We start from the raw sequence: 17,639 nt of genomic DNA, 5'->3' as shown, positions 1-17,639 counted from the left end.
AGGGCTCGCATAGAGCCTTTGTCGTTCAAACTCCGGCTGTCGGCTACGGGAACCCTGGGGGAAAACCTTTGAAAGTGAATATGATAATGGCTCGGGGTCATTCCTAGACGAACCAAATGGAATAAAAAGCTTGATGGACTCTATCGTGCCGCATTAATTGGAATAGACAAAATTGTTTGAAGATCTCCAAGATGCCCACCGAAGAGCTAAGACGAGAAAGCTTGGTATACTCAAACCCGCGAAGTCCAAGGTTGTTTTGGCCCCCAATCCTTTTCACATCCACCTATTGGCGTTTGTTCAGCATGCTTTGGGGGTGGACTTTTTGGCCAAAACCCGGTGCGGACCCATAGTAAGCCATAAGCCGGGCCCTTTGATAGATGCCTGGCCGCCCCTCATGAGCTGACATTCTCTTATCCTGTACCGCTCAACTTGCGGGTGAAAATTGCGAAATTTTGACAACAGCTCTCGCGACCATGGCCTTTAACCCAAATTCTCCGCGTTCATTCGCCCTTTCTTATATCTCAAACTCTCGCTTCCATCGTTGCTTCACTATCGAATCCAGTGTTATCGATGGCCCTCTCAAGGTCAGCTACGCAGAGTATGGGAAGCAACCCACTGAGTCCGAGAGTGTCCCGACTCCAACTCTTCTCTTGATGCCAGGAATGTTTTCCTCCCGGTACCTCGGAGTCTGTTTACATGCGATCGCTGAGAAACTGGGCGTTCGCATCCTTGTTGTCGACCGGTAAGTTGGATCCACTCGTTTTCCTATCGCATGAGTGCTAACAACTTCCAAAGCCCTGGAATGGGTAATACTACCGATGTTCCCCTTGCCAAACGAGTGTCGGTTTGGATCGAGATTGTTCCCCGTATCCTGGCGCATCTCGGGATTCAGCATGTGGCTTTAGCATCACACAGTGCTGGAACTTTCTATCTTTTGAACACATTGTATAGTTGCCGGGAGATTCTGGATCCACAGAATCCAACAGTCACGCTTTTAGGTACGATCTATGCCATGCAGAACTGTCTATCCTACATCCCGAATATTACACGCCGGCGCCGGCTTTTCAGCAAAGATGCAACCGTGAAACAGGCTAACAGTTTGATAGCTCCATTTGTTGACCCTGCGCATTCTGGCATGAAATCATTGAAAGCAGCCCAGTATATTCCTACCCCGGCTTTCAAGCTTTGGAACCATATCCCACGTCTTTTCCTCGCTCAGGATGGATCCGCAACTGCCACTAGCGGGGAAATGGTTGCCAAATTCTCTGCCATGTTTTCATCTGGTGCTGAGGGGGAAAAAGATAAGAACCGTCGTTATATCGAGGAGCACTACGGCTTAAGTGTGGACCAGCAAAACGAAATCGATTCCGCTATGATGCAATTCATGTTCAAAGAGAACACAGTTGGCGCTAACAGCGAGGCAATGCAGTGTTTAAGAAAGGAATCTGGTTCATGGGGGAAATGTGAGGACTATGAGGCTTACGTGAGGGAGCTGGTTGAGCGAGAAAGAGCGCGAGAGCGAGTGGGGAAGCCGTTAAAGGTCAAAGCATACTTTGCTGAGGAGGACAGCATGATTGGAAAGAAAGGACCGCCATATTTCGACAAGTGTTGGCATCAAGCTGGAACTGGGGGTCCAGAGGATGTACTTGTGTTTGAGTCGACGACTGTTTCCGGCACAGATCACGATAGCTTAGTGCAATCTGGCACTGTATGGGAGGAGATTCTTCGAGGGTTGAAGAATGAGGGGGAGTGAATTCTGTGGAAATCATCAATGTAAGTGGATGTATGCATCGGAGTTCTCTTTCGGATGATGAAGACCGAGACCGGTGAAGGCCCCCAGCGCAGACGCACCAGAGAGCAATATCTACAGAAATATGGCAGCTTTGCTTGCACAGGGAGCGGACGTGATACTTGAGCAAAGCTGGATAAGGAATATGAGTGATGCGAAGATATCAAACAAAGGCTCTGAATCATGGTGGAAGCATGTCCAGTGTTTCTTTTGTAGACTTACCAAGTCCTCTTCATCGTGTTAAGGATCTTACCTGCTGCCTTCTCACAGATATCCTAGGAACAATCCTAATCCTTATTCAAACCGATGTCGCATGGGACCAGATCCTTGGAACCCTACTCAAAATTGAGACCTTGAACAGAACTAGGTACCTTTGTAATTGCCTCCAAGTGTCAAGTTCTAGAATCACTTTGCCACGCAGGACTCTCGAAGATCGGTTTACTTTAGGAGCTTCTGCCACTCTCTGGGCAGAGGCGGGCATCAGACGGACGTTTTCACTTCAAATAACACCTCATAATTTCAAAAATCACAAGTGCCTAGGTGTATCTCAGCGTGCCCAAGTAAAAGCAAGTATTATATGACAGAAAAGAGACTCCAGAAACCACAGCCATCATTCATTTCCATTTCCCGGCGTCCTCAACTCCCTTTGCTACCGTTTTCGCTCCATCCTCAATTCCCGAGCTTGCACTTCCCAGCGCGTTCCCGACTCCCTCACCCGCGCTGCCTGTCGCACTGGTGATGGTACTGCCAACGCCTCGCCCAGCGGCTCCAGTGACTCCACCCAGGGTGCGAGTGACACCGCCGACCGTGTTACCAAGTGTGGATGTGACAAATTTGGCGGCTCCAGTGACGCCCTTGTCTTGGTTTGAGGTATCGATTGGCATTTTGGCTAGGCCGTTTGAGTTCAAAGATAGGTAAAGCCGCAGCAGGTAAGATGGACAGGAGATAAGTGTGTGTAGAGAGATGGGAGATGCAGTGTTGAGCCCCAAAAATCAGCGGCTGGATCGTTTTATAGTGGGTAGGGTATGACATCATTGTTTGGGTGACACGGTGGCTGCGAAGGATTGATATGAACTTAACCAAATAGGGACATACACCAAATGAGTGTATTCGAAAGTCTCCAAAGTTATTATTTGCTGGCTGTGTATACCAAAGTTCGGGGGTTGCAGTGCATAAAGCCCATGAGCTTCCAAGACTCCTCTGTATGCCCGCACGACAAAGCAACAAAGACCAAAGAAGTGAGAACTGAGCAATGTCCCCTCTCTTAGACGAGACATAATACTATATCTTCCAAGGTTTTCATTGATCTGCAAAGGTACGTAGGATATAAATATGTTTGGCATTGTTAATGGCGACCTGAAAGACGGTCCTTGTACTGGACTACGTCCACGGGTGGGTTCCAAGGGTTGGACATATATAAAGCCCTATCCAGACGCACCTGGGCAGGTCTCAGCATCACAGCACAACTATTCCAAGGTTATCATCGCAGACCAAAGAGGATTTTTCTTCAAAAAAGCAAGCTTCAAACACAGAAACAAGCACAATTCATTTCACAAGTTCGACTCATCGCCACGCACCTGCGAAAACCTTCAGTCATGATTACAATGAGGACGCTTTTTTGGGAAAACGGCTTGCCTGTTTTCGAATCCTATGAAGACAGTCCATCACTTCAGTGGGTCAATGTGTTCATGAATATGACCGAGGAAATCCTAACTGACTTAGAACTGATGGATGTTATCATTGAGCGGATTCAGAAGGTGAATATCATCATGACTAACAAACCCAAGCAGCTTGAGATGAAGTTGGTTGTATCATTTCCACTGTTGAATCCCAGCGACAGTTTCAAGGACAGACTAGCCTATGTCATCGCCCTTGCCAATGATTATAGGGAAGGTATCATAGATGGGCGCATTTCCATTGATCGTGATGATTTGTTTTGGACAGGCCCCCACCCTCTGGACCCCCTGGAGGAGCCTCTGAAAGCGTGACCATGTGGCTACTTATCAAACATAGATCACTCTTAGTGTGAGTTTCTAAACAGACAAAGTGACCTAAACATCGGAGTCCAAGGAGTCAGCAGAGATAAGTCGGAGGCTTGCGCTTAAAGCAATGGATGTTCTTGGGACGAGGTCAATATTCGTGGTATCTAGCTTTGCTGAGGTGGAAGACAGATAGGTTTAATAGGAAAACATTCATTTGCTTATATCACACTTCAAATATAGTAAATATAGTAATGTGTTCTTAATGTGATTTTCAACATTTCAGATTCGGCCCATTCACCTCTCACATCCATATTCCCAATCTTCACGGAGATATAAGTCACCAACAGACTCTCACAGTAAGCAAACAGGCTCTCATGTGAACAATCGACTTGGTGAATAAATTCAAAAACTTGGAAGCCCTTGGAAGGCCAGGATAGATCGATCTAAACAGAGCCATCACGTGACACGACCGACTGTTGTGCTTACACGACTGTTGCCCTGGACAACCGTGTCAACACCTTTCTAGTCGACGTTTCGGGATAAACTGGCATAGTATATACAGAATAAGTGATGATATATCGTTGTGCTTGACTGATATCATAGAACTGAGCCCCTCCCTATTTCCCCCGCTTTAAGTCGATCCCTTGCTTGACTTCACCGCTCCGCTTCTCCCACATTCCAAAACAATTGAAACAATACATACCATATTCTGTTGATTCATACACCTTGCTGAAACCCCACGTTCAACCTCGAAAACCATAGCTACTCGAGCGCAAGGTACTCGACACAATGCCTGGTACCCTTGACGAAGCACTCGCCTTTGGTCCCAGACCCAGAAGACCTGAAGCAATTTGCATATTTACTGATGACGACACCCTTCCAACTTGTGTCACGAATTCTTCCAGGTCAACCAGAAGCACACGCGAGAAATCTCTTCCAGAGACACCGGTATACAAGATGACCAAATCTCCACAACCACGGTCCTTTCACCAGCGCCCACCGGTGCTAGCATCAAACCGCAAAACCCCTCTACAACACAGCCTGAAACCTCCACAGCCGGCGGCCTCGGGACGTGATGTCCCTGGCAATGGCGGAGGGAAGGAAAACATTCCTCCAGGGATGTCTGTTCGCGCCAACAGCAAAAGCAAGTCCACCGGCAGTCCCAGAGATCAAATGAGTCGTCGAGTCGAGTCAAACCTTGTTCCCGCAAAAGGCAGCCGTGACAGGTCTGGAAACATACAAAAAGAGGCAAAAACCCGAGGATTGATAACTCAAGCTGGGAGCACACCTTCCAGGGTCCCGAAGCCAGGCCACGCGGTTACTCTCAACATTCAAGCACCAGTGTCTTCACCACGGGCACCCCAAAGCTTCCCCAACAATCAAATTGCCATTATTGTGGTGGAAGTTGTCCGTGCATACTGGATGCTCCTCGGAGATGTTGGTCAAAAGAGAGGCTGCTTTACATTCGAGCGTGATCGTGATCAATCCGCCGTCATTATCCAGCGGGCATGGCGGTCTTGCATAAAACGAAAACAGGAGCATGAACGTGCCACTGCCACGGCCAAAATGGAGCGGGCAGCGAACGTCATTGCTCGCTGGTGGCGGGGGGTCAAACCCAGCAAAAAGCCAGAGAAGACACCCCGACGCAAGATTCGTACTCAGAATGCCACCACGCGTCAGAGCCGTGGCCGCTTGGGATTACGACGGCTCTAAACAACCTCTCTCACGTCACTCTGCACTTTCTTTCCTTGATTCCTGCGTTTAGCCATTGATACCCATCACGATACTTTCTTTCTTTTGTCTATGCTTCTTTTCCCCTCCGAGTTTGGAAGTGCTTTACGCTCGAATAGTTTTTTTGACAAAATGCATATTCACACATTGCTCATGCCCAGACCTCAGAATTGGTGATTGTAATTGATCTAGAAGAATATGCTATAGATTTTGCGAAGCAGTCATAAGATCAGCCTTAGCCGCAAGGACCTCCGTCAGTAAGTCGGTGATCAGATGATCATGCGCAAGCTCTGGGAGCTTGACCGGTGGAGACTGTATCTCAATTCCAAGGAACGGCGCACTTGCAAACGAGCTTGCTGTTTCCTGAATCCGAGCCGAAAGAGTCTCAACTAGGCGCTGCATATGGTGCAGCTCTCCTAGTGTGACCTGGGCCTGGATGGCCAATCCCAAACCTTGATCGTCGACAGAATGATCTCCAATCGTAACTGGTTGATGGACTACTTTCTCCAATGCAGTGTCATTGTGTCGTGCTTCCTGTCGCGCACGAGGGTCCACAAAACACGTGTAGATCATCGCACGGTACCATGCTATTAACTTAGAGCAGATGATAGCCAGCAACAGCTGATTTTGTGGCCGGAGTGCACACGGGCACTGTAGCATACGGCAAACTGACATGCCGGCGTCTTTGTTGCATTTTAAGACTGACCCAGACATGCGTGGCTGCTCGGGTCCATTGGGATCATGGCCGTCATAGTTGGTATTACTCTGGCGGGTATGGCAATTGGTTTGCTGGACGTGAAGCGAGCGAAGTGCTTGTGTTGCGGCTAGGATACACAAAGGGCGGTTTTGCACACGGCAAGAAGGGACTCCTTCCAGGGGAGGTGGTGTTGGAAATGGCGTGAGCACTGAGTCTGGGGTTGCCAAATGTGGGGTGGGATGCGGCTCAACGGCGAAAGGGTCAAATGGATAGTCCATCGTGGGGCAATGTTGTATTGGCCCATTGGAACAGTCGAAGATGTGGGATTCGAGATCAGATGGCAACTCGGAGCGCAGGTCCGGTGTAGCATCGACGGGAAAAGACGAGGTTGACGCGAAGGTGTTCAAGTACAGGTCTGCATCGCTAAGATTCAGATGGAGGTTATTTGGATTTGCATCTTCAAAAGATATAGTATTATGGCACATATTATTCGTCTTTTCCCAATCAGCTCTTGATTGTGCAGAATATGAGTGCCGGTCATCGTCGCCATATGTGACGGAAACCATATTTTATGAGGGAGGCTGGGATGGTGATGGAAGGCTCCACGGCTTCTGGAAGCCGCTAAAGCTTGAACTTGCCAAGAGCGATCCGGTTGGACGAAAGGAGCAAGTGCAACTTGAAAACCTTGGAAGGAACGAGGCCTCGTCCAGGGATGAACACAAAACCAAATCTATAAAAGTCTTGGCATCAACATCTCTTTCACCCGCAACGCCGTTGGGATTTGTGCACGTTAACCTTGGGTGTTGGTCTTTCCAGGGTTGTTGTGCGTGATCATCTGTTAACGTCATGCTTTTGTTGGAAACAACTCAGGTTCGAACCATTCAATTGAATGTCAACGAAGTGCTGGCCGAACGGAAACCATTCTAGAGTTCAAAAAGGCTGTTGCTGCCCACCGAAATCAAGATGTGCGCAATATTCTATTCGTTTGTCAGACGGAAATTGGCCGATCAAAAGCGAGACAAGTGATTCAGAGCGCGTGTTTAGGCCAGGTTTGGGTCATAGTTGCTGGCCCTTGTCTACACTGGGATTAGCGCTTACTTTCGGTCAGGTTTAGCGTCAACGGTCATGGCCAATTCATGTCCAAAGTGACCTTACCCACCATTAGACAAAAATCGACATGGATAAAAATCGCATCCAATTGTCGCGAGTCTCAAAGACGACCCCGAATCTCGCCGTCTCACAACCCCCGAAACTTAAGGACTCTTGCGACAAATGTTCCTCATCAAAATTCCGCTGCACAAAAGAAAAGCCTCATTGCCTCCGATGTGAAAAGTTGGGGTATGACTGCTTCTACAGCCCAGCAAGACGCGTCGGCCGACCATATCGATCAAAAGAGCTTCCTCTCGAGAAGAAAGATGGCGGGTCAAATCGGCCCTCCACGAAACACAGGATGACACAATTTATAGATGAGAGTGTTGGACTATACTCTCGCTCAAAATTGATAGCAGGAGTTGATGCGAATCTTAGCAGCGCGGCTCCCAATCCCACACCTCGCGAGAGCCCCGGTCCATCGGAACTCGAAACTTGCACGAGACAAGTACAGCCGCATATCGAAAAGCGGAATGATACTTACCATGACTGTATGACTGTGGCGTTGGATCTTTTAGCGGATCTAGAGGCGTCAGCAGAGCAAATGCGACATCCTTCGCCTGTCAATCCAGCATTGGCCAGAACAACACCGCAAACGATGACAGCAGCGTTGCGACGACTATCCAATATCTTGATCTGTCCCTGCTCTGGGCGAGCGGAGGTGGGTATGCTGGTCTCTGCAATATGCATGTCAGTCATTGATATGCATATCATAAAAGCATCAGACTTTCAGGGAGATTTGTCGTCTGCTGCAGCGCTTGGCCAGACGACGCATTGGGACAGCCCGGGCGTTGAGTTTTATAATTTGACGGGGCACGGGTATGCCGAGCAAGCTCTAAGAGAATTATCAGAGGTGACCCAACTGATCATACAATTCACTGAGCGGTACAATCATGGACGCGGACTCTCGAACGAGAGCGGGATCGAGGATAAGCCAGAAGTACTAGCAGGTTGTCTGCCCCCACTTGCTACTTTTCTGCAACAAAAACTGGATGTACTCAATTGTGGTGCTACGCGTTATGCCGAGTGCTAGGAATCACTCTAAACTATAATATCAGCTTCATCGGTCAAAGGATTTGTTGGGTATGCCCAGGTGGAGCCATCATCGACGAGAATTTAGCAGATCTCTAATGTTCTTTACATTTAGGCACCCCAAGGTGAATAATGCCAATTGATCTTATATTATAGCGCAAACCATTTCTTTTCCTGGTCCACCATAATGAAGCCAATCTTTCCGTCCTCGGCTAGCTTTGACAAGACTTGCGCGATAAACGGTCCCGCCATTGCATCTAAAGCAGCCCCGTAGAGAAGAAAGTCGACATGACCCTTTTCTCTCTTGTCTCCCAATGCCTCATATACAATGTCAGTCTCGAAGGCAAGTCCTCAATCACAGCGCCATGTCCTGGATATCCAACTTGAATATCTTGCGTATGAATGTGGTTTTTCATCAATTCCAGACTCCGCATGTATTTCCCCAGGTTCTCAACAACAACACTGTTTCCGTGACCAAGGATGTTGTCACCAGTGAACATAGTGCCAGTCTCCTCCAACACAAAGCACATATGATCGAGGCTATGTCCGGGGGTGAACACGGCTTCTATTGTCGCCCCTTCGGCTGTGAAAACCTGTCCATCGTGAATCGGATTTTGGTCACGATCCGGACAGGCTTTGCTCACGGCGGTTTTCAGATGCGGGTATTTAGACAACAGTGCCGGGAGACCACCCGTGTGATCAGGATGCCAGTGCGTCAGAAGTACGTGGGAGATGCTCAAATCGTGTTGTTCAAGAAATTCCACCAGCTTGGTGAGCCAGATTGGAAATCCCTGGGTCGCTTAGTCTCCGGTGGACTCAGATGTTTAGTATCACTCACCTGCCCTGTGTCAATTAAGATCCGTGCTTGGCCAGTCCCAACAAGATATGTATTGGTTCCTTGCAGTTGCATGTTGCCTGGATTTCCACCGAGTATGCGCACAACCTCTTTGCTGATGCTTGTAACAGCAGGAAGACAAGGGAGGCTGGAATTTCGAGCGGCCAGATATTCCTGCAACCCTGACTGGGCCCACATATTGGATGTTGACATATTCTCTCGAGTCGAACCTAGAGTATGAAAGCCAATTGATGCCAGGGTTGGAAGGCTATGATTGCACAAATGGTCAAGCGCAGGCGAGCTTTAAGATTACTTGCGGCTGATATCTCCGATTTTTCTGCCAGTTTCCCCCCAGACAGTTTCGAAATCAGATGTCTGGACCTGGAGTCTACTGTGACTTAACAGGGGAGGGGGACACACGTGTTGTGGGAACAAGCTTCGCAATTGAACTTCGGAATATCATAAATGCGCAGTAACATTTAGGCATCCGAGAAATAATCTTGAAAACGATAGCTGCCCAGCAGCCATATATCAATAGTCGATGTTTGGGGGAAGATTTGAAGTAGAAATTCTAGTAGGGCTCTTGGAAGGAATAAAGCGGGTCAAAGCAAATTATTCATCGATCAATGAAGTGAAAGCCAAAGAAGTCAAATGCTATACTAGAGTCATAGATACTAGCCTGGTACCGTATGCATGGTCATCATCCAGTGCAGGCTAAGTGATCCAGAAAGTTGATACGGAGATATCCCGTGGGTGACGTATGTTATACAAGGGATAGTATGATTTGGTGCAAAGTGAGAGCAAATTCCATCTCAGTCTTGCGGCGAACATGAAAGAGATAATGAATGCCATGTACCCAAGCAGTAAGATACAGATTTCCAACCTGCAAAGGAGTGATTATATATGGAGGGGCTGTAGATGGCCGACTGGTCGGAGTCGGGAACTCCAACCTGGCCCGTGCGCTCCCATCGACCATCTCCCTCACACATGACCTTTCCTCCTCCAACTTTATGCGCTCCGCATCTCTGTGTTTTATGGCCTAGACATTGTACTCCAATGTCCACCCTGGGGTGTGGTTCGCAAATATGGCCCAAGCTGGAGCAATTTCTGATGTGACCCAACGACTGTTTGTGGAGCTCAAGTCGAAGAATGAGGAGGCCAGGGCCAGAGCTGCCTACGAGCTTTATGACAACGTTCTGTCCGTCTCTAGAGGTATGAGGGTATTTTTAGTCTATAACGAGGAGACTAAACTGACAGTTTGCCCTATTTAGACTGGCCCAACGAGAAGTTCGTCGAGTTTTACAACGCCGTTAGCCAACGCATCGCCCAACTGGTCGTGAACGGAAGCGATGCCAACGAGAGAATCGGCGGATTACTAGCACTCGACCGACTTATCGATTTTGACGGCGTCGATGCCGCTCAAAAAACCACGAGATTTGCCAGTTACCTCCGGTCCGCCCTACGCAGTAATGATAATGTGGTTCTGGTCTATGCGGCCCGATCGCTGGGCCGCCTCGCGAAGCCCGGCGGAGCCCTCACCGCAGAGCTGGTGGAAAGTGAAATCCAATCTGCTCTGGAATGGTTACAATCTGAGCGCCAGGAGAGTCGGCGATTTGCGGCCGTGCTTGTGATCAAAGAACTTGCCAAGGGTTCCCCAACACTGCTTTATGGTTTCGTCCCGCAGGTGTTTGAACTTGTCTGGGTCGCAATCAGGGATCCGAAGGTACTTATCCGAGAGACTGCTGCAGAGGCTGTGGGCGAGTGCTTTGAGATCATTGTTGCGCGCGACTCGCAAGTCCGACAGTCATGGTTCGCCCGCATCCACGACGAAGCCCTCCTAGGCTTGAAGTCCCACAACATCGACTCAATCCATGGCTCCCTTCTCATTCTCAAGGAGTTGATCCTGAAGGGCACAATGTTCATGAAGGAACATTACCGAAATGCATGCGAAATCATTCTCCGTCTTAAGGACCACCGTGACCCAAAGATTCGCACCGAAGTTGTCCTCACAATTCCTATTCTTGCTTCTTACTCACCCACCGACTTCATTGAGATTTATCTCCATCGTTTCATGATCTACCTTCAAGCCCAATTGAAGCGAGACAAGGAGAGAAACTCCGCCTTTATCGCTATCGGCAAGATCGCCAATGCAGTTGGTCCTGCAATCGGTCAGTATCTCGATGGCATCATCATCTACATTCGAGAGGGTCTCGCCATGAAAGCAAGGAATCGAGCGGGCGTCAACGAGGCGCCCATGTTTGAGTGCATCAGTATGCTCTCATTGGCTGTCGGACAGGCACTTGCAAAGTACATGGAGGCTCTACTCGATCAAATCTTTACATGTGGGCTCAGCAAGTCATTGACCCAAGCCCTGGTTGATATGGCCCATTATATCCCGCCTATTAAACCCATGATCCAGGAAAAGCTTCTTGACATGCTGAGCATCATTCTCTGTGGCACGCCATTCCGCCCCCTAGGCTGCCCAGAGAACCGACTGCCCCCTATGCCATCCTTTGCAAAAGACTTTGCACTCCATGAGCTTCACTCTGATTCCGACATTGCCTTGGCACTTCACACCCTTGGCAGCTTTGACTTTTCCGGCCACATCTTGAACGAGTTTGTACGAGATGTTGCCATCAACTACGTGGAAAATGACAACCCAGAAATTCGCAAAGCTTCGGCTCTTACGTGCTGCCAGTTGTTTGTCCACGATCCGATCATCAATCAGACTAGCGGTCATTCTATTCAGGTTGTGAGCGAGGTTATTGACAAGCTATTGACTGTTGGAGTTGGAGATCCTGACCCAGAAATCCGACGTACAGTTTTGTGGTCGCTTGATCGCAAATTTGACCGCCACTTGGCACGGCCAGAGAACATCCGATGTTTGTTTTTGGCCGTCAACGATGAGATCTTCGACGTCAAGGAAGCGGCCATCTGCATCATCGGTCGACTTTCCAGCGTCAACCCTGCCTATGTCTTCCCACCACTCCGTAAACTGCTGGTGAACCTTTTGACTGGACTTGGATTCGCGAATACAGCTCGCCAAAAAGAGGAAACAGCTCAACTCATCAGCTTGTTTGTCTCCAACGCAACGAAATTGATCAGGTCCTATGTAGACCCCATGGTGACCGCACTGCTGCCTAAATCAACAGACATCAATCCTGGCGTTGCGGCTACTACGCTGAAAGCGGTTGGCGAGCTTGCCAATGTCGGTGGTCACGAAATGAGACGATATCTGCCACAGATCATGCCCATCATTCTAGACTCGCTTCAGGACCTCTCATCACACACCAAGCGCGAAGCCGCGCTCCGGACATTGGGGCAACTGGCTAGTAATTCGGGCTATGTCATCGAGCCTTACCTCGAATACCCTCACCTTCTTGCCGTGCTCATCAACATCATCAAGACAGAGATGACGGGATCCCTTAGAAAAGAGACAATCAAACTTCTCGGTGTTCTTGGTGCTCTCGACCCCTACAAGTACCAGCAGATCAGCGAGATTGAACCCGATGTTCACCACATCAACGAAATCCAGAAGGTTTCCGATGTCGCCCTCATCATGCAAGGTTTAACCCCGTCCAATGAGGAGTACTACCCTACAGTGGTCATTCACACCTTGATGCAGAACATTCTGCGCGAGAACTCGCTGGCGCAATATCACTCAGCAGTCATTGATGCAATAGTCACGATATTCAAGACCATGGGTCTGAAGTGCGTTCCATTCCTTGGGCAAATCATTCCGGGTTTCATCATGGTTATCAGGAGTTCGCCTACCAGTCGCCTTGAATCTTATTTCAACCAGATGGCTATCTTGGTGAACATTGTGCGCCAGCACATCCGAGCCTACCTGCCAGAAATCATTGAAGTGATCAGAGACTTCTGGGATACATCATATCAAATTCAGGGCACTATCTTGTCATTGGTTGAGGCCATTGCTAGATCTCTGGAGGGAGAATTCCGGAAGTATCTTGCTGGTCTGATCCCTCTCATGCTCGGTACATTAGACCAAGACACCAGTCCTCGTCGCCAGCCCTCTGAGAAGATCCTCCACGCCCTCCTCATATTCGGCACAAGCGGAGAAGAATATATGCACCTAATCATTCCTTCCATTGTGCGTCTCTTTGATCGACCTCAAAACCCGCAGACCATCCGCAAATCTGCCATCGATAGCTTGACCAAGTTATCGCGGCAAGTCAATGTGTCCGACTTTGCCTCTCTCATGGTCCACTCCCTTTCCCGTGTTGTTGCTAGCGGTGATCGTGTCTTGCGCCAAGCCGCGTTGGATTGCATCTGCGCTCTTATCTTCCAGCTAGGCCAGGACTTTACCCACTACATTAATCTCCTCAACAAGGTCATGAAGACGCATCAGCTCACACACGTGAACTATCAAATTCTTGTGACCAAGCTTCAAAAGGGCGATCCACTTCCTCAAGACCTCAACCCCGAAGAGGCTTACACTTTCCCGGCCGATGATACCAACTTTGCCGAGATTGGACAGAAGAAGATAGTTGTGAACCAGCAGCACTTGAAGAATGCGTGGGATGCTTCGCAAAAGTCCACACGGGAAGATTGGCAAGAATGGATTCGTCGCTTCAGTATCGAGCTTTTGAAGGAGTCACCTTCGCCAGCGTTGCGTGCCTGTGCTAGTTTGGCTGGAATCTACCAGCCTCTCGCAAGAGATCTGTTCAATGCCGCATTTGTGTCATGTTGGACGGAGCTTTATGACCAATACCAGGAAGAGCTTGTTCGCTCGATTGAGAAGGCGCTCACTTCTCCTAATATCTCACCGGAGATCTTGCAAATTCTTCTCAATTTGGCTGAATTCATGGAGCATGACGACAAGGCTCTACCCATTGATATCCGTACTCTCGGAAAATACGCCGCCAAATGTCATGCGTTCGCTAAAGCTCTCCATTACAAGGAACTGGAGTTTGAGCAAGATCAGAACTCTGGTGCTGTTGAAGCTCTGATCACCATCAACAACCAGCTTCAACAATCCGACGCTGCTATTGGCATTCTTCGCAAAGCACAAGCTTACCGCGATGTCGAGCTCAAGGAAACGTGGTTCGAGAAGCTCCAGCGGTGGGATGAAGCTCTTGCTGCTTACAAACGACGCGAGAAAACGGATCCTGATTCCTTTGGTATCACAATGGGAAAAATGCGTTGTCTTCACGCCCTGGGCGAATGGAAGGTTCTCTCAGACCTTGCCCAAGAGAAGTGGAATCAAGCTTCATTGGAGCATCGTCGAGCAATCGCGCCTCTTGCGGCCGCTGCTGCCTGGGGCAGAGGCCAGTGGGAATTGATGGACTCTTACCTTGGTGTCATGAAGGAGCAATCTCCCGACCGCTCGTTCTTCGGTGCCATCTTGGCAATCCACCGCAACCAATTCGAGGAAGCCAACATGTACATCGAAAAGGCACGCAACGGACTCGATACAGAGCTTTCCGCGCTTCTCGGAGAATCGTACAATCGTGCCTACAACGTTGTTGTGCGCGTCCAGATGCTGGCTGAGCTGGAAGAAATTATCACATACAAGCAAAACATTGGTGATCCCGAAAAGCAAGATGCCATGCGCAAAACCTGGAACCAAAGATTGCTTGGGTGTCAACAGAACGTGGAAGTATGGCAGCGTATGCTCAAGGTCAGAGCTTTGGTCACTGCCCCCCGCGAGAACCTCGACATGTCGATCAAATTCGCCAATCTCTGCCGCAAATCCAACCGCATGGGTCTAGCAGAGCGATCTCTTGCCTCTTTGGAAACAGTAGTGGCCGATGCCAATGGCTTGCGGACTGTCGCACCACCTGAAGTCACATACGCCAGACTGAAGTTCAACTGGGCCAATGGTCACCAGTATGAATCACTCGAAATGCTGAAAGAGTTCACTTCAGGCTTGACTGATGATTTCTCTCGGTACAACACCCTCATTATAACAACTGCCGAGCATCACGGAGCGAACGGACTGAATGGAATCAACATCCCCCCCAGTGAGAACCATCCAGATGCTGTCAGCTTGCGTGAGCGCATTGGAGATGCTAGCAAATTCCGAAAGCTACTTTCGAAGAGTTACCTCCGACAAGGAGAATGGCAGACAACACTGCAGAAGGGTGATTGGAGACCAGAACATGTTCGTGAGGTTCTGAACGCCTACTCTGCGGCAACACAGTACAACCGTGATTCGTATAAGGCTTGGCACTCCTGGGCACTTGCAAACTTTGAAGTTGTGACCACGATCGCCAATCAGGCTAGTAACCGTGAGGGTTCACCATCACCAGTCCCGGCCCACATTGTAACAGAACATGTGATTCCTGCTATGCGCGGCTTCATTCGTTCTATTGCTCTGTCTTTGACATCTTCACTGCAAGATACTTTGAGATTGCTTACTCTATGGTTCACACATGGCGGAGATCATGAAGTTAACAACGTTGTCACGGAAGGATTCGCTGCTGTGAACATCGATACTTGGCTTTCTGTCACTCCTCAATTGATCGCTCGCATCAATCAACCCAACATCAGGGTCCGAGGCGCAGTCCACAGGCTTCTGGCTGAGGTCGGAAAAGCCCATCCTCAAGCTCTAGTATACCCACTCACGGTGGCGATGAAATCGAATGTGACACGTCGCTCCCAGTCTGCTAGCAACATCATGGAAAGCATGCGGCAACACAGCGCAAAGCTTGTCGAGCAGGCGGATCTTGTCAGTCATGAGCTGATTCGAGTCGCTGTTTTGTGGCATGAACTCTGGCATGAAGGTCTAGAAGAAGCCTCACGTCTCTACTTCGGAGACCACAATGTTGAGGGCATGTTCTCAACGCTTGCTCCCTTCCACGACATGCTGGACAAGGGCGCCGAAACGCTTCGAGAAGTGTCGTTTGCGCAAGCCTTTGGTCGAGATTTGGCCGAGGCTAAGCATTATTGCATGATGTACCGGGAATCTGAAGAAATTGGCGATCTGAACCAGGCTTGGGACTTGTACTACACAGTGTTTAGGAAGATCAGCCGTCAGCTTCCACAGCTATCGACGCTCGACCTCAAATATGTGTCCCCTCGACTGAAGGACTGCTTGGATCTCGACCTTGCAGTACCGGGAACATACCAGAGCGGAAAGCCAGTCATCCGCATCATGAGCTTCGACCCAATCTTGCATGTCCTGCAGACCAAGAAACGTCCCCGTCGCATGACACTCAAGGGCAGCAACGGCAGCTCCTACATGTATCTCGTCAAGGGTCACGAAGATATCCGACAAGATGAGCGTGTGATGCAGCTGTTCGGCTTGTGTAATACCTTGCTGGATAATGACAGCGAAAGTTTCAAGCGACACTTGTCTGTCCAACGCTTCCCTGCCATTCCCTTGTCTCAGAGCTCAGGTCTTCTGGGATGGGTGTCCAACAGTGACACTTTACACGCCTTGATCAAGGAATACCGCGAGAGTCGTCGGATTCTACTCAACATCGAACACCGAATCATGTTGCAAATGGCGCCTGACTATGACAGCCTTGCTCTTATGCAGAAGGTGGAAGTCTTCGGCTATGCTATGGACAACACAACCGGCAAGGATCTGTATCGTGTTCTTTGGCTGAAGAGTAAGAGCTCTGAAGCTTGGTTAGAACGACGCACCAACTACACCCGCTCTCTCGGTGTCATGTCCATGGTAGGATACATCCTGGGTCTTGGAGACAGACATCCGTCCAATTTGTTGCTGGATCGTGGCAATGGGCGAGTTGTCCATATCGATTTCGGTGACTGTTTCGAGATCGCAATGCACAGAGAGAAGTACCCAGAGCGAGTTCCGTTCCGTCTCACTCGTATGTTGACCTTCGCCATGGAGGTCAGCAACATCGAGGGAAGCTACCGCATCACTTGCGAGGCTGTCATGCGTGTTCTACGCGAAAACAAGGACTCTCTGATGGCTGTTCTAGAAGCCGTAAGTACCGCGTTACACCCCTTCCCTACAGTCACACCCACTAACTTGTGTCCCAGTTCATTCACGACCCCTTAATCAACTGGCGTTTGGGTGCACAGGAGTCTCCCGACAAGGTCTCTCTTACCGCCGAACGCCGCCAGTCTATCATTGAAGGCGTCAACTTCGAGCACGGCGCACAACCGGCCGACTTCTCTCGTCGCCGCCGTCCCTCCATCCTCGAAGGTGGTATTCTCGATGCCCCAGAAGGCGTTCCACAGGAAGCCCGAGAGGCACAGAACGCTCGTGCGCTCCAGGTTCTAGCACGTGTCAAGGAGAAGCTTACTGGACGTGACTTCAGACACAACGAAGAGTTGAGTGTCAGTGACCAAGTGGACAAGCTTCTTGCACAAGCCACCAACGTCGAGAATATCTGTCAGCACTGGATCGGATGGTGCAGTTTCTGGTAGCCTGACTTTCAATCTGGAGTTCCACGGCGTGGATGACGATATGATATGATGCGTTATTTG

At 49.4% G+C, this 17,639-nt stretch overlaps 7 protein-coding genes across 7 annotated transcripts; 4 read left to right on the top strand and 3 right to left on the bottom strand.

Moving 5' to 3' along the window:
• Positions 1-473: 473 nt before the first annotated feature.
• On the top strand, positions 474-1,753 carry N7506_007747 (alpha/beta fold hydrolase; the record flags this gene model as incomplete). The annotated part of the gene is made up of 2 exons (XM_056957040.1): positions 474-742; positions 796-1,753. 2 exons carry the CDS (start codon positions 474-476, stop codon positions 1,751-1,753), a joined length of 1,227 nt encoding a protein of 408 aa, XP_056811374.1.
• Positions 1,754-2,403: 650 nt separating this feature from the next.
• N7506_007746 (uncharacterized protein) lies at positions 2,404-2,673 on the bottom strand (the record flags this gene model as incomplete). Its single annotated transcript, XM_056957039.1, has 1 exon — positions 2,404-2,673. One exon carries the CDS (start codon positions 2,671-2,673, stop codon positions 2,404-2,406), a length of 270 nt encoding a protein of 89 aa, XP_056811373.1.
• Positions 2,674-3,384: 711 nt separating this feature from the next.
• On the top strand, positions 3,385-3,777 carry N7506_007745 (uncharacterized protein; the record flags this gene model as incomplete). The annotated part of the gene is made up of 1 exon (XM_056957038.1): positions 3,385-3,777. The coding sequence occupies one exon, from the start codon at positions 3,385-3,387 to the stop codon at positions 3,775-3,777; it is 393 nt and encodes a 130-aa protein (XP_056811372.1).
• Positions 3,778-4,560: 783 nt separating this feature from the next.
• sha1 (putative calmodulin-binding protein Sha1) lies at positions 4,561-5,484 on the top strand (the record flags this gene model as incomplete). The annotated part of the gene is made up of 1 exon (XM_056957037.1): positions 4,561-5,484. The coding sequence occupies one exon, from the start codon at positions 4,561-4,563 to the stop codon at positions 5,482-5,484; it is 924 nt and encodes a 307-aa protein (XP_056811371.1).
• A 219-nt stretch (positions 5,485-5,703) lies between these two features.
• Positions 5,704-6,684, bottom strand: N7506_007743 (uncharacterized protein; the record flags this gene model as incomplete). The annotated part of the gene is made up of 1 exon (XM_056957036.1): positions 5,704-6,684. The coding sequence occupies one exon, from the start codon at positions 6,682-6,684 to the stop codon at positions 5,704-5,706; it is 981 nt and encodes a 326-aa protein (XP_056811370.1).
• A 1,846-nt stretch (positions 6,685-8,530) lies between these two features.
• N7506_007742 (uncharacterized protein) lies at positions 8,531-9,413 on the bottom strand (the record flags this gene model as incomplete). Its single annotated transcript, XM_056957035.1, has 3 exons — positions 8,531-8,698; positions 8,740-9,171; positions 9,219-9,413. The coding sequence occupies 3 exons, from the start codon at positions 9,411-9,413 to the stop codon at positions 8,531-8,533; spliced, it is 795 nt and encodes a 264-aa protein (XP_056811369.1).
• Positions 9,414-10,300: 887 nt separating this feature from the next.
• On the top strand, positions 10,301-17,579 carry tor (putative TOR pathway phosphatidylinositol 3-kinase TorA; the record flags this gene model as incomplete). Its single annotated transcript, XM_056957034.1, has 3 exons — positions 10,301-10,427; positions 10,487-17,133; positions 17,190-17,579. The coding sequence occupies 3 exons, from the start codon at positions 10,301-10,303 to the stop codon at positions 17,577-17,579; spliced, it is 7,164 nt and encodes a 2,387-aa protein (XP_056811368.1).
• Between the last annotated feature and the right edge of the window lie 60 nt (positions 17,580-17,639).

This window comes from Penicillium brevicompactum (assembly GCF_028827555.1).
Source record: "Penicillium brevicompactum strain IBT 35665 chromosome Unknown utg000005l_segment0_segment0, whole genome shotgun sequence".
NCBI classification, from domain to species: domain Eukaryota; kingdom Fungi; phylum Ascomycota; class Eurotiomycetes; order Eurotiales; family Aspergillaceae; genus Penicillium; species Penicillium brevicompactum.
This window is presented reverse-complemented; position numbering and strand designations above follow the sequence as displayed.